At 49.0% G+C, this 16,018-nt stretch overlaps 1 protein-coding gene across 8 annotated transcripts in view; it reads right to left on the bottom strand.

Moving 5' to 3' along the window:
- CPEB1 (cytoplasmic polyadenylation element binding protein 1) overlaps window positions 1-13,685 on the bottom strand; it is a 34,075-nt gene extending 20,390 nt beyond the window's left edge. The window contains exons 1-3 of one of the 8 annotated variants that reach the window (XM_075575933.1): window positions 13,560-13,685; window positions 6,340-6,526; window positions 2,060-2,266 (exon numbers count right to left, since the gene is read on the bottom strand). In XM_075575933.1, coding sequence (XP_075432048.1) covers window positions 2,060-2,266; window positions 6,340-6,526; window positions 13,560-13,574 — 409 coding nt within the window. In that variant the 5' untranslated portion in view covers window positions 13,575-13,685. Of the gene's footprint in view, window positions 1-2,059; window positions 2,267-2,381; window positions 2,704-3,142; window positions 3,166-6,339; window positions 6,527-7,171; window positions 7,388-12,125; window positions 12,209-13,559 lie in introns of those variants that run through there. The other 7 variants (XM_075575934.1, XM_075575935.1, XM_075575936.1 and 4 more) reach the window with 7 other exon arrangements.
- Between the last annotated feature and the right edge of the window lie 2,333 nt (window positions 13,686-16,018).

The raw sequence follows: 16,018 nt of genomic DNA, 5'->3' as shown, positions 1-16,018 counted from the left end.
AACCTAGAACGTGTTGATGGCCAAACCCTTTCCAAGTAACAATTCCTGGCATCTTCACTCATCCCCTTCTAGATTGTAAGCTCTTGGGGCCAGGGACTGCCTTCCTACAGTTGGTATATGTACCCCTTTGCCATACAATGTTATTGTCCTCTCCCACATTGTACTGCACTGCAGAATATGGTGGATCCATACAGATATTCTGATGTGTTGCTAATGTATAAGTCTACTTTAACTATCTGCTTCCTTAGGCCAGGGCCATGGTCAAAAAGACCGTGCTGAGCAGATGCACTTACCCCCTGCATCTGTAATCAGTGCGGCTTTAGGAGCCGCTTCCGCAGGCGTGTGGAAATGCAGGAGACTGGCAAGTTTAAATTTTGCTGCTGAGGGAAGCGGAGGGCCCCGTCACGTGACTGCCAAAAGCCAATGGCAGTCCGTGACGTCGGCGCCGTGATGCATTAGCCCCGCCTCCCACTTGGCTTTACAAGCGCGCACGCCGACGCTCATGCAGGGACACAAAAAAGCTTCTGCTTCAGCAGGAGAGCATGAACGTCAGCGCTGCTCAGCGCCCTTCCCTTCATGTCCGAGGCCTTAAGAAAACAAATGCTCAAAATGTTTGGCAGGCACCTTTAAAAAACACATTTGAATGTTCACCCTCCTGACAGCGGCAGCCATTTTTATGCTCCACTTAAAAAAAAAAAAAAAAAAAAGTGCTTCAGGTAGATATTTCAGTAGGCCATGTAATGAAGACAAGAAACATGTTACCTCCTTACTTTCAGTGGTGCTAAGCAAAGGGGTTAGGGGAGGAGGTTAGCAGGTTTAACTCCTTCAGCACTGCATTAGCCACCCTCTGACCTGGGCATCAGGAGATTCCGAGAAGCTGAGTCACGCTACAAACCAGCCCATTAAATCCATAAGCGCAGCACTTTACACCGCGCATTTAGGATCTCGGGAGGGAAGCAGGCTGTGCCAACTCCTGGAGACCGAGCGAGAGACCCAGTGCAGGTCCAACTCTAATGGACAGCGCAGAACTACAAGTCACGCTGAGAGCCAAGCTTCTTAAACTAGGACCTCGCCCTACCTCAATTGTGGGAGCCCCCATACTACTCTGCACAAAGCAAGACATCCAAGGTTTAAAGTGTCAGTGCCTCCCAATGAGCAAAGTGTACTAATGGCAGTGACATGGTTAAGGGCTCACATCTGGATGACGGACATTTATTACAAAATACTTAGATAGGAGACTGGAGGGAATAATTATTTAACCCCCGGTGAGCAGACATGGTGACTCCCCCCCCCCCCCCCCCCCCCCCCCCCCCAACACATCCTGCCAGAGCTGAAGGGGTTAGGTTTCTTTTGGCCTCAAGCTCCTATAATGTTACCGTACTGCAATTAAATCAAGTCACTGTCACAGTTACAGACTATGGCTGACGATGGAATGGTTTCTCAGCTCACTGAATGTTTCCCCCCTTCCAAATGAGCCCGCAGAGATAGTATGCCAGGGTACAGCAAGTGTCCCTGCACATCATTCACATTAACCAAGTCACTGGCAGAGCCAAGTGTGCCAGGTTCACACGCCATCACAACTAAACAAACGCAGTCTCTGGAGACAGTGTCAGGAGCCGTCTGCAGCAGCAGCAGCTGCTCAGCATTCCCTCCCACTGCATCTTATAACGGAGGCGATCAGCAACTTCAAGAACATCCCACGCCTAGGCACAGACAGACCGGGGCTGGGCACATACACAGCGCAGAGGATATAAAGAAGGTTTTTTTATTGTAGGGTCCTAAATTTATTATTACTGATTAGGTATGGCCAAAAGTGTGACATTTCCCTCAGAATCATGTTCTGCAACACAGCATAATGCTGAATAATGCAGTGTCGTCACACCCCAACACCTGGACAGGTAAGCCCCCCCAATAACTGGATAAGCAACAGCCCCCCCGAACACCTAGATAGGTAAACCATTCCCCAGGTAACACCCCCCCACCACCCCCCCCCCCCTCCAATACCTGGACAGGCAACAGCCCAAAGCTCTGAGATTAGTATGGTGACGGGCTCACTTACCAGACTGGGCAACCGTCTGTGTGCTGGAGTGTCCAGTGATCTCCGAGTCCTGAGTGCTCCAGGGCCGGTCCCAGCCGGTCATGCTGAGTGACTGCAGACCAAGGCACAGGTCGTTGGTGTCCGGAAGGCCACGAGGGGTGTGGTGGGAGTCGTGTGAGCTTGGGAACAGCATCCTGCTAGCCGTGGCTCCTTCTGTGTCCTGGAAGTCTGCTCAGAAACAGGACAAAGTAAGACATGAAGCCCCTTGCCACGCAGAGTGGGGGCACCAATGCCATACACGCAGAGCAATACCCAGCTACCCCCACCACCCTCCTCCTCCTACCCCTCCTGCATTACTGCCTTTCCCGGCACGAGAGAGAGGAGACAGTGGGTCAGGCGCCGGACCCCAGGAGCTGCCCATGAAAACGGTGCATCAAGGAGCAAAGCGCAGGGGGAAGCCGGCCAGGAAAGTGCTCAGGTGCTGCGGCCGCCGGCAGGATTCAAGCAAATAAACGCAGACGCTGGGCTCTGAGTGGCCCTGCCCTCCTCCTCCTCCGTGTCCTGGCCAGCCTCCAAGCCTGAATCAGCAGCACACAGCTTCACAATACTGCTAGCATAATCTGCTGGCTTCGGCCGCCAGTCAGACTGGCAAAGCATTGTTTACCAGTGAGTAATACGGATAACCTTCAAAGAGAGAGGAGGGAACTCATCCCAAAGTGCTGTATACAGGGAGGGCACACTATACAGGGAGGGGGGGGGGGGGGGGGAGTAAGAACACGCTGTATACAGGAGGGAACTCATCCCAAAGCGCTGTATACAGGGAGGGCACACTATACAGGGAGGGGGGGGGGAGGAAGAACACGCTGTATACAGGAGGGAACTCATCCCAAAGCGCTGTATACAAGGGGGGGAACAGTATACAGGAGGGAGGAGGGGCACAGTATACAGGAGGGAGGGGGGGGGGGCATGTGCTTTTATGCAGGGCAGGTTGGGAAAAACATGTGCGACACAAGTGGGCACTGAGGAAGTCTTAAAGCAATAAGGAGAAAAGGCATTCGCATTGTTCCACGGACCTGGGGAAGGGGGCTTTAACCCTTTGCTTACCAGAGAGGTCTGCAACGCACTGCATTTCAATTTAACAGCGGTCGCTGTATAAACACGCAGCCTGCTCGGCTAAGAGGGGCGAGACACCCTGACCTGCAGGTGACACCGTGGGGAGATATTTGTGCCTTTCCCGGCACAGGCAGGCGGCACCGCATGGGGCGAGATTAGGTGGTGTCATTTCTACCCTTGTGCTGGGCTGGTGACGAATGAGTTTCCCTTTTCTCCGGGAACACTGGATTTCAGCGTCTCCGCTCCGCCTGTTTCTGCGTCTAACAGCGGTCTCACAACTTACTTTGCAAACAGAAGGATAACAAGGTGCCGGAGGGCTGACAAAGAGTCTGATCACCAGACGTTAGAGATTTAAACACCCCCTCAAAGTTTTTACGTACTGTAGAAATATCAAGTTTAACATTGAATGCATCTTTATTTTTAAAAAGTGATATTTATGACGTGTGGGGCACACGGAGGGGCCGACCCTTTAAACAGCGCCTTTAAATGCCCTTTGACCTGGATACGCCGTCTCCATGCTGAAGCCGGTTACCATAACAACCAGCTAAAGCAAGTCTGTCACCGAGGTGACTGCATCAGTGACATCACCGCGACGGCGCCAGGGAGTCTGTGTTAACCCTTTCCGTGCCGCACAGCTGCCTGGCAGAGTGTAGGCCAGTCACTGCAGGAAAAGGGTACCTCCGGCAGGGACGTGGTTAATGATCTCTGCCTGGCTGCAGTGCCACTTACACAGCAATAAACCCCGCGGCTTGGGAGAAATAGGGCGGGGGCAGCGAGGATATTTTAACAGTACCGCTAAGCTTTGAACAATTTCCTGGCCGACAAAGACCCCGTTAAATCCCTGCGTTCCCCACATTTAGGATCTGCTTTTGTCTTTCGAATTTTGCTGTGTTAAACTCCCACATCCCTTCGCTGGGAGACCGCTCTATGGACCCACTACTCCATCAGTGGAAAGTGACTCCCAGGATATGCGGCAGTGCCACCGACGACGCAGCTCTCGCCTACAATGTACTGCAGGACTCCAGCAGCAACCAGGGATTGCCAGCTAGATGCCACGGAATCCAAGATTCAGTCGCGAGGACCAAGGGGGGGAGAGGGGCAGTGTAGACAGACATTAAATGCACCCCAACCACCCCTTTGGCTCCTGAGATACTCACTGGTGACGTTACTGGTATTGGTGTGTCTGCTTTTTAACTGGGATTTAAATATAGGATGTTACAGCTTTCAATTGTTTTAGCAGCCATTTTGTTTCCCCATGGAGACTTAAACCTGGTAACATCACCAGTGCGCATCTCTGGAATCCAGGAGGGTGGGGGGGGGGGGGGGGAGGAGAAGAGGCGTCTGGCTCAGGGGCCTCCCAGGTTCCTAAACCTGTACAGATAAAAAAGGGCCAAGAAACAAACATTGAATAGAGAAGATTGCTCCTTTTACCCTTTGCAGGCCGCTGTCAGCAGAGGTGAACCAGAACGGGCCCTGGGACTAGGGGGGGCGAGGAGAGACCTGGAACAGGCCCGGGGATTAGGAGAGGCCCGGAACTGGAAGAGGCCCGGGGATTAGGAGAGGCCCGGAACTGGAAGAGGCCCGTGGATTAGGAGAGACCCAGAACTGGAACAGGCCCGTGGATTAGGAGAGACCCGGAACTGGAACAGGCCCGTGGATTAGGAGACCCTGAACTGGAACAGGCCCGGGGATTAGGAGAGACCCTGAACTGGAACTGGCCCGGGGATTAGGAGAGACCCTGAACTGGACCGTGGATTAGGAGAGACCCGGAACTGGAAGAGGCCCGTGGATTAGGAGAGACCCGGAACTGGAAGAGGCCCGTGGATTAGGAGAGACCCGGAACTGGAAGAGGCCCGTGGATTAGGAGAGACCCGGAACTGGAAGAGGCCCGTGGATTAGGAGAGACCCGGAACTGGAACAGGCCCAGGGATTAGGAGAGACCCTGAACTGGAACAGGCCCGGGGATTAGGAGAGACCCGGAACTGGAACAGGCCCAGGGATTAGGAGAGACCCGGAACTGGAACAGGCCCGGGGATTAGGAGAGACCTGGAACAGGCCCGGGGATTAGGAGAGACCCGGAATTGGAAGAGGCCCGTGGATTAGGAGAGACCCGGAACTGGAACAGGCCCAGGGATTAGGAGAGACCCTGAACTGGAACAGGCCCAGGGATTAGGAGAGACCCGGAACTGGAACAGGCCCGGGGATTAGGAGGGACCTGGAACTGGAACAGGGCCAGGGATTAGGAGAGACCCGGAATTGGAACAGGCCCGGGGATTAGGAGGGACCTGGAACTGGAACAGGGCCAGGGATTAGGAGAGACCCGGAATTGGAACAGGCCCAGGGATTAGGAGAGACCCAGAGATGCTGGATTTACATTACCCCACACTAAAGCTTTTCAACATCAGACATTAAAGTGAAAGAAAGCGCAGGTCCCTTCCCAGGGACGGATCAAAGGCGGAACAAACAGCTCTGTGCCTTTGTAATAAAGGCGTGAGATCCAGGATTACAGTTTTAGGGCTGCTTCAAGAGCAACCGAGTAGTCCGTAGCCCCATTTTTAATTAGCCCACTCAGTAGACAGACACAAACACTATACTGGAGATGCAGAGTCCATCAGCATTAAATGAGTTACCCCATGAACATAAATCCCTTCACATAGCGGCAGAACAGGAGAGATTGCAAGTTCTTTGGGGCAGGAATGCAAAACGGTCTTAATACTTCATTAAAAAAAAAAAAATAATAAGATTTATAACCAGTTTATGCTTGAGCCAGAAAGGTAGAAGTTTAAGCACGTGAAAATGTGTTCTTTACTTTGTGGTAGAAAATTGTGACTAAAAGCAGCGATGCTGCAGCTTTGCAAACAGTGATAATACTCTGGGCAGGCAAATCAATACAATAAGAAACAGATACAACCCAACCACACCGTTACCCAGTAGTTAATTTCCCCCTTCCACCCGTCGTTTTTTCAGGATTGCTGCATCAGCACAGGTGGCTCACTGCTTCAGCACAGGAAATGCAGTTGAAGACGCCACCTATGCTAAAGCTGGGATATCCTTAAAACCCAACCTGTGGGGGGGTGTCCCAAGGACTTGAGTTGAGAACCCCCCCTCTGTAGCCACCCTTCAGCCCCTGCTCAACTCCCTGCGTTAGTGCCACGTACACCACGCGTGTTAAAGCCATATACACTCACATGGACAGGTACCTTGCAGGTGGTCACATTTGCCCTTGGTGATGGGCGTGGTGCAGACCCCGGTGAAGTCGAGCGAGTTATCCAGCATGGCGTTTATCCTGCGGAAGATGTCGGCATTGCTACAGGTGGATAGCGCAGGGGTATCGGACGAGCCCCAGCAGTCTCTGGCTCTCCCTAAATCATCCTTCTGAGAAAGAGGAGAGAAGGGCCTTACTGCCAGGGCTCTGATCTCAGCCACACCTCATCATTTGGGAGATGAGCAGAGATTAACTCTTCAGCGCCGGCAAGCTGGAAAAAAGCACCGAGCATGGAAGGCAAGAATGACTCTGGTTGGGGGGGGGAAGGGGGTTCTGTATATACTTGCATTACCCTAATGTCAAAGTGCATCAACTCAGGCAGGCTGCAGCGCCCCTATTCCCAGCACCCATGGGGTGAACCCCCATCTGGCAGACCAGGTTTAAAGAGGAAAAATAAACACAAGCCAGGAGCTATGAAAGAAGCAACACTGCAAGAGATCTGATCAAAATGGATAATGCTGGTTTTGTTTAATATACAATATATATATATATAATATACCTATTTTGATCACATTTTCTGCAGTGCCTCACAGAACCTAGTTTAGGGTGACACACATACCTCCCCCCAGACACCTGCACACCCCCCCCCCCAAAACATTTATCACCCATCTATAATGCAAACAGTTGAAAGTGAATGATTCAAACCTGACAGCCAGTCTGACAGAGGGTAAAGCAGTTCTACAACGCTGCAAATTATAGCTCCTTGCATCCTACAGACAGACGGAAATCCCAGGGGATTAAACACAATTACAGACCTGAGCACACTCTCCCCTGGGAAGGAGAGAAATGAGATCCTGAAGACAGTGTAACCACCCTCGGGAACAGTTGGTGAAATAAGAATGGGTCACAGTGCAGCAAGCACAAGAGGGGGTTAAACGCCTACTTCATGGGCAGCCTGTCCCAGGCGGGCGAGAGATTGGAGGACAGACCATTCTTTGGATCTGCGTCTACCTTCCACGTTTGCTCGAGCCCAAATATGCCGCCGTAAAACCTTGGCGCCTGCAAATGTCAACGCAAATATTGGCTTCTCATTAGCAATGGTGCATACACAGCCCACGGATTAGGATTAATGGGAGGGTAGGGATCTTCGGGGGTGCACAGGTGTCACTGCTCTAATGGGACAAACGCCAAGTCTAACTGCAAGCCCTTCGGGTGAGGGACACCTCCTTGTCTCATGCATCACCGCTGGGCAGCACCAGTCCCATGGTGGGCACCGCCATTCACATGGGCGGCACTATGCATGTGAAGGTACACACATCGGGATTGAAGAACACCTAAAGGGCATTGTGTCTCCATGACAAGATAGGAAAGGCTTTGTTGCCACACGCAAGAGGATTTGCTGCAAGCAGTCACACGTCTCAGACCAGTCTGCAATGCTGCCCTTCCCCATTATCTCTTGACATACAATGCTTACAGGGATTCTGGGAAATGATATGGAAATGAGCAGCGTCACCTTTGGCTTCTTACCCATTGTAAAATGGAGCCCTATAAGCCTATACAGCTTGATCACAGCCTGGGTTATAGAAGTGCAGAGCCAGTAACCTACTTGCAGACAGCTGTTTTTGGGTCTGTGAGGATGACACAGTTAGGATTTGTATTGGCATAACGATTGTGTACATTTAAGAAATGCTTTTGACCACATCGATGATCTTGCAAATTAAAGGCATTGCCCGAGTCTCTTCCCTATTCGAGAATCCCACACATTGCATGCCAATTGTACGTACTGCAGTTAACCCTCCCTGCCATAACTGATCAGGTGCCCTTTTTTTCTGCTCACCAACCCCATACATACATGTGCCACACAGACTAGTTCCAGACCCCGATGGGTTAACACTTGACAAGGGAGTAAACAAGCAAAACCCGCTACAATGTGACACTGATCAAGATCAGATCTGTAATCCCAGCTCAGCTGCAGCAACAACACTGCCCACACATACTGAGCTGTCACCAGGACAAGCCAGGCACCCAGCAGGGCACACAACATCACAACAAACTGGGGCTGTGTATACATGCATGCATTATAACGTTTCCCAATACATTCACTATACAGCCCCAGTATGTCACGATACATTCTGAAGCATACTGTATAAAGTCCCAGTATGTCACGACAATGCATACTGTATACAGCCCCAGTACATCAGGCTCTCACAATATATTAATAGACCGATACATCACCCCCGTAACATAAAGGACCAGCATGCCCTGCTGCATTAAGCACAGGTACCTTAATGCAACATGGGCAGCACCCATGGGTGCCTCTGGATCCCCCAGTGTTATGGGCAGTTAGACTATATGCACAGCTTTGTATTTTGGGGCTGTGGGTAACCCTTTCTATAGGATAGACTACCCAGCCTGGGGCATGCAATGTTAACAACCCCAAGCAAGGGATAGGTCATGAGTGTGCTCAAAGTGTTAACTGCCCCCAAACCTGTGGAACAGCCAGCACTTTGTTATAGGAACCTCAGTAATAGGGTGACTGAGCGCTATGGGGTGAGTGGCCCTATATGTGCAGGACACTTTATAATAAGAGGATGTCCCGTGTCACTGCCCCTCTACCCGAGGGTACACAGTGTATGTATGCATGTCTTTATATAGCGCCATTAGTGTACATAGCGCTTCACAGCAGTAATATACGTGACAATCATAAATAACAAATACAAATAACAGAACATGAAAATAAGTGCTTCAGACATAAAAGTAACATTTGGAAAGGAGTCCCTGCTCCTAAGAGCTTACAATCTAATTGGTGGGGAGAACGTATAGAGACAGATGGAGGGCATTCAGGTAAGCGAGTCTGCAGGGGGCCAAGCTTTATGTATTGTGTATAGTAGGGGAGCGCAAGCTTTTAGTGCTGCCCCCCACCAGCTCCGCGCCCCCACTTACCTTCACCCGTGCCAGATGACGTTGCGGGGTCATGTGATGTCACGTGACCCACAGCGTCATTTGACACGTGTGATGCCACTTCACATGGCGCTGCGGCGTCATTTGACGCCGCGTTGCCATGGCAACACAGCCGGCTGAATCCCGGTAAGTAAATAGTTGCAGGGGTCTCACTCGATCCCCAGGCATTTAATTTAAATTTGCGCACCGCTGGTGTATAGTACAGGCAGTCCTCGTTTTACAACGCTTCGCTTTACAACGAATGGCTTATCCAACGCTATGCAATGCATACCTATGTTCATTTTTACAACGCCAAAACTGCTTATCCAACGCTCTTACGCTTTGCAACGTTGTTTATGTGTATAATATATATATATTATATAATATAATATTATACTATATAATATATAATACAGTATATATTTATTATTTGTGTGCTGCGTATCTTATTGCCTGCATAAAATATTTGGTGTATTTTAGTGTTAAAAATGCCTTCAGGAACGGAACCTTTCATTTAAACAGTGTTCCTATAGGAAAACGTGTTTCGCTATCTAACGCCATTTTTAGTAACGCATTGTGTCGGATAACCGAGGACTGCCTGTATTAGTCACGGTGCTACTCATATGCTTCTTTAAGCAAGTGTGTCTTAAGGTGGGTCTTAAAGGTGGATAGAGAGGGTGCTAGTCGGGTATTGAGGGGAAGGGCATTCCAGAGGTGTGGGGCAGTCAGTGAGAAAGGTTTAAGGGCCTCATGCAGAGAGCAGCGCTAGCAGGTAAAGCGGCATTTTTTGGCGAAGTATAGCTTGAAAAAGGCAGGTAATGGCGAGTTTATTAAAAAGCACGCTTTTTTTTCTTTACAAATTTCGCCGCGCGGCTGGCGAGAACCTAAATCTCGCCAGCTTTAAAAAGGCCCTTATTCAGAAAGGCGCGATCGCCATCTAGTGGCTGTTCGCACCAATAAAATGGCGCGAAATTCGACTATTAGCACCGCCAACTAAAGTTGGCAAGAAACAGGAGCTCGCCGGCCATAGGGGGGGGAAAAAAAAAACGCGATTTTTTTCTAAACCATTTTTGCAGCGCGCATCTCTCCCTTTTACACTCGCCACACGCATGCATGATATAAATTGCAGAATTCCCACCTTTCTGCATATGGATAAAAAAAACAGCATTTTAGGTACATTTTATTTCCCTCTCCAATTTTTCCCAGAGCTGCTCTCTGCATGAGGCCCTAAGGCGGGAGAGGGCTTTAGATACAAAGGGGGTAGAGAGAAGACATCCTTGAGCAGAACGCAAGAGTCTGGATGGTGCATAGCGAGAAATTAGGGCTGAGATGTAAGGAGGGGCAGAAGAGTGTAAAGCTTTAAAATTGAGGAGGAGTATTGAGTGAGAGATGTGGGATTTGATAGGAAGCCAGGAGAGGGATTTCAGCAGGGGAGACAGACAGATTTAGGAAAAAGTAGAGTGATTCCGGCAGCAGCACTTAGGATATATTGTAGGGGAGACAGGTGAGAGGCAGGAAGGCCGGACAGCAGGAGGTTACAGTAATTGAGACGGGAGAAAATGAGGGCCTGTGTCAGAGTTTTGGCAGTCGAGTACAGAAGGGCCCCGCTGCTCGGCGATCCGGCGGCACCGAGAAGGGGGCCGCCATCTTGTATCCTCAGTCGCGCATGCACAGAATGGGCGGGTGCGCCCGGCGCACATGCACAGACCGTAGTTTGCACGCGCATACTGTAGTTTGCACGCGCATATCATAGGTTGCGCATGCGCAGAACGGCAAAAATGCCGATTTGCGCATGCAAAATCACTGAAAAATCGCCGGATCCGCTTTCCGGCGATTTTCACTATATGGCGGGGCCCTGGAACGGAACCCGCCGTATACCCGGGGCCCTCCTGTAACTGAGGAAAGGGTAATACTGTGTGTAATACTGCAGAGGAAAAAATACGACAGGTTTTAGAAACATTTTGAATGTGAGAAAGGAGTTGAGTGTGACCCCTAGGCAACGTGCTTGGGCTACTGGGTGAATGATGGTGCTTCCAGCAGCAATGTGGAAGGAGGTAGTAGGGCCAGGTTTGGGAAGAAGCATAAGGAGCTCTCTGTTTTTGCCATGTTAAGTTTAAGTTGGGAGGGCCATCCAGTGTGGGCACATTACACGGGGGCCCTCGGGCTGCACAGTAGGCTACGCTTATAGTGCCGGCGACATCACGCTGCGAACGCTGGAAAAATCAAATTGAGATGACATCCAGCAATCGCGACCAAGCTGTCTTACTAGAAGCGCACACGATGGCAACAATGCATTTGTTTTGACGCGACATCTGTCGCCAGCACTATAAGCGCAGCATAACACAGGGTCCCTCATGCATCAGGGTGCGCAAAGCGGTAGGTTGCAGTGTGGGCACATTACACGGGGGCCCCCTCAGGCTGCATGCAGTGTGGGCACATTACACAGGGGGGGGGACCTCAGGCTGCACGCACAGTGTGGGCATATTACACAGGGGGGGCCCTCAGGCTGCACGCAGTGTGGGCACATTACACGGGGGGGGCTCCCTCAAGCTGTATGGGCACATTACACGGGGGGGGGGGGGGGGGGGGGAATTAAGCTGTATGCAGTGTGGGCACATTACACGGGGGGCCTCAGGCTGCATGCTGTGGGCACATTACACGGGGGGGGGGGCCTCAGGCTGCATGCTGTGTGGGTACATCACACGGGGGGGGGGCTCAGGCTGCATGCTGTGTGGGCACATTACACGGGGGGGGCCTCAGGCTGCATGCTGTGTGGGCACATTACAAGGGGGGGGGCCTCAGGCTGCATGCACACTGTTCACAATATACCTGCCCGCCACCGGGGCGTGGTATCCTGCTCTGCACGTGGCCACTCACTTCCCGCCTCCTCGCTCACGGCCCGCCGCGTGCTCTCACACCTGGGGAATGGGCGGGGCGTGTGGAACGTTGGACCAGGCGCACGTGCATGCGACTAACCCATTGTGTGCCGGAGCCTTACTAGTCTATATACACCCATTTAATATAATATATGCACACACCCCTCCCCCTCATTAGGGCCAAGCTGTCTAGTCTGATTTTGCATATATTCAATACTACATGCATCTGTTTAGGGACTGTCAATGATGATAGATACACACCTTATTAATGCAATACACAATATACACACCTCAATGCAATATATAAGCACACTGCAATGCACGTAATGCAATATATACACACACCTCAATACAATATACACACAGCAATGCACTTAATTTCAATATATACTACACACCCCCCCCCCATCAATGCAATATATACACATCGTATTGAGGATTAGAGATAGATATACACACAACCAGTTAATGCAATATATACACACACCTCAATGTACTTATGTAAAAATTTTTTTTTTTATATATATATATATATATATATATATATATATATATATATATATATATATATATATATATATATATATATATATATATATATATATATATATATATATATATATATATATATTACACACACATACATATATACATACACACACTGAATGCACATTTACATACCTCACTCACTTTAATAAGTGCAGCGAGGTGTTTAACTGCATTCACAAAGTGTATACACACACACACACACACACACACACACACACACACACACACACGGTGTGTATATATTGCATTAATAAGTGTGTGTATCTAATCCTTAATAAGGTGTGTATATATTGCATTAATAAGTGTGTGTGTGTGTGTATCTAATCCTTAATAAAGTGTGTATATATTGCATTAATAAGTGTGTGTGTGTGTGTGTGTGTGTGTATCTAATCCTTAATAAGGTGTGTATATATTGCATTAATAAGTGTGTGTGTATCTAATCCTTAATAAGGTGTGTATATATTGCATTAATAAGTGTGTGTGTATCTAATCCTTAATAAGGTGTGTATATATTGCATTAATAAGTGTGTGTGTGTATCTAATCCTTAATAAGGTGTGTATATATTGCATTAATAAGTGTGTGTATCTAATCCTTAATAAGGTGTGTATATATTGCATTAATAAGTGTGTGTGTGGGGGTCTCTCTAATCCTTAATAAAGGATGTGTATATATAGATATATATATTCAGACCCACATGTATCCCTGTCACTTGCATTATCCCCCTCCCCACCCAGCGCTGCAGGGGTTAATGCAGCTGGCCCACACAAAGCAAACCGGTGTAAGTAGCGCCGTGCCCGCAGGGTGCAGCACCCCGGGGGGCAGCCCCCGCACCCTTACCAGCGGGAATGCCATGCTCCGGCTCCTGTCCGGGGGAAAATTAAAACTGAAGTCCGAGGCGGCTTTTATGAAATGTCTTATTTTTTGCAACGGTTTAGCGTGTGACGGGGTGCAGTATTTATAGCCCCCGAGCCCTAACCCCGCCCTCCCGCACACCGGGCGCTAATCAGGCGCAGCAGGGAGCCCTGTGCGCAGAGTGCGCGGGCAGGGAGCGCGGCGCAAGTGCAACCCTGGGAGCGGAGAGCACACAGGAGGAGCACAAAGGGGTGACTTTGGTAATATATATTAGACATATTTGAATGCACTTATTAATAGGAAGGAATGTACATTTATTTATATATAGTATACATATATCGGTGCATTTATTAAGAGAAGGCAGTATACACACACATACATATATATATATTTTATATATATATATATATATATATGTATATGTATATGTATATGTATACACACACACATGTATACACACATATACTCTCACAGACATATATACACATATACACACTCACTTTTTATATTTACATATATTACTGTATGCTCATTTGCATGTCTTGGACAGGTCTGCAACCCCGCCTTTCACAATTAGCACCCAGCACACAGCACTTCCACTGCAGCAAGGGATTCTGGGAAATGACATGCACACAGTGCTCATTTGGATGTAATTTCCCAGAATCCCTTGCTGCAGTTGAAGTGCTGTGTGCTGGGTGATAATGGTGAAAGGCGGGGTTGCAGACCTGTCTAAGACATGCAAATGAGCACACAATAATATTTCCATTTGCTATATGCTTTGCTGTGGAGGGTTTTTATCACTTTTTTTAACCACCATAACCTAAGGCCTTGTTCATGGTGCCGGCTTTGCGACGTGCGCGGGCAAAGTGTTTCAACTGAATAGCAGTTGTCAGGGTACCAGCTTTCATTGTCTCCGAAGTACGGAGTTGACACTGCAACAGTTTCCATAAACAACTCAAGTTGTTTTTTCAAGCTGCAGCAGCGTCACTGGTACATCGGCAGCCAATGAAATCATTAGGGAAATCACTACACCCATCCCTAACCTCAAGTCTGTAGCCCCGCCTCCTCAACGCTAGCAAAGGTCTGCTGGGGATGATGTGCACACATCGCCCAGCAGACTGACGCGCGGATGCGCATCCTCCACCTCCTGTCTCTGGCACCCTGAACGAGGCCTAACTATCTATACACACTCAGGGCAGGTCCATACTGCCTTCGTCCGCGCGGAGGCGTGCGCGTCCGTGACGTCACCCGCGTGAAGCGTGTGCGTTTTACGGGCTTGCTAGACGCGCCGGCGGGGGGGGGGGGCGTAAAAGTGACGTCACGGAGCTGGGAGAACCAGCTCACGTGACCTGCCCGTCGCATCCGAGAAATCAGTTTAAACTGATTCCTTCGGCGACGCGCGCCCCCGTCCTGCTGTCGCACGCGCCCGCGCAGTCTAGGGGCGTGATCAATGCCTTAAGGCAATGTGATCGCGCCGCACGTTCTGCGGCAGCATGGACGTAGCCTCACACACGTACATGTAATGGCAGATACAATAGATGTGTTCAAAAAAAGGTTGGACATCTTTTTATAAAGGAAAGGTATACAGGGATATACCAAATAAGTATACATGGGAAGGATGTTGATCCAGGGATTAATCCGATTGCCAATATTTGGAGTCAGGAAGGAATTTATTTTTCCCCTCATGAGATATCATTGGATGATATGACTCTGGGGTTTTTCGTTTGCCTTCCTCTGGATCAATATACTGTTAAGTACAAATATAGGATAAAGTATCTGTCATCTAAATTTAGCATAGGTTGAACTTGATGGACATATGTCTTTTTTCAACCCTGTCTACTATGAAACTATGATATATACATATATACATACACACATTCACACACGTGTGTTGTGTGTGTGTGTGTGTGTGTGTGTGTGTGTGTGTGTGTGTGTGTGTGTGTGTGTGTGTGTGTGTGTGTGTGTGTGTGTGTGTGTGTGTGTGTATATATCATAGTTTCATAGTAGACAAGGTTGAAAAAAGACATACGTCCATCAAGTTCAACCTATGCTATATGTGTGTGTGTGTGTGTGTGTGTGTGTGTGTGTGTGTGTGTGTGTGTGTGTGTGTGTGTGTGTGTGTGTGTGTGTGTGTGTGTGTGTGTGTGTGTGTGTGTGTGTGTGTGTGTGTGTGTGTGTGTGTGTGTACACATACACACCAGTTCGTGTTTTCTTAGTAATCTTTCAGGTTAAAACAGGAATGTTCTCATATTCTGCAAATTAAGGAAAGTTCCAACATTTCTGTTTCCTGTGGATCATTTATTTGTGTTACATATCATATCTCTGACAGTGCTAGTGGGCAGACAGACACACAGACACACACACAGATAGAGATATACAGTCTGCAGATAAATAGGGATAGAGAGATACACAGACACACACACACAGATATACATAGATAAATA

The sequence above is a fragment of the Ascaphus truei genome, chromosome 18 (assembly GCF_040206685.1).
Source record: "Ascaphus truei isolate aAscTru1 chromosome 18, aAscTru1.hap1, whole genome shotgun sequence".
NCBI lineage: Eukaryota > Metazoa > Chordata > Amphibia > Anura > Ascaphidae > Ascaphus > Ascaphus truei.
Note: the sequence above shows the minus strand (reverse complement) of the source record. Positions and strands in the feature narration are given on the sequence as shown.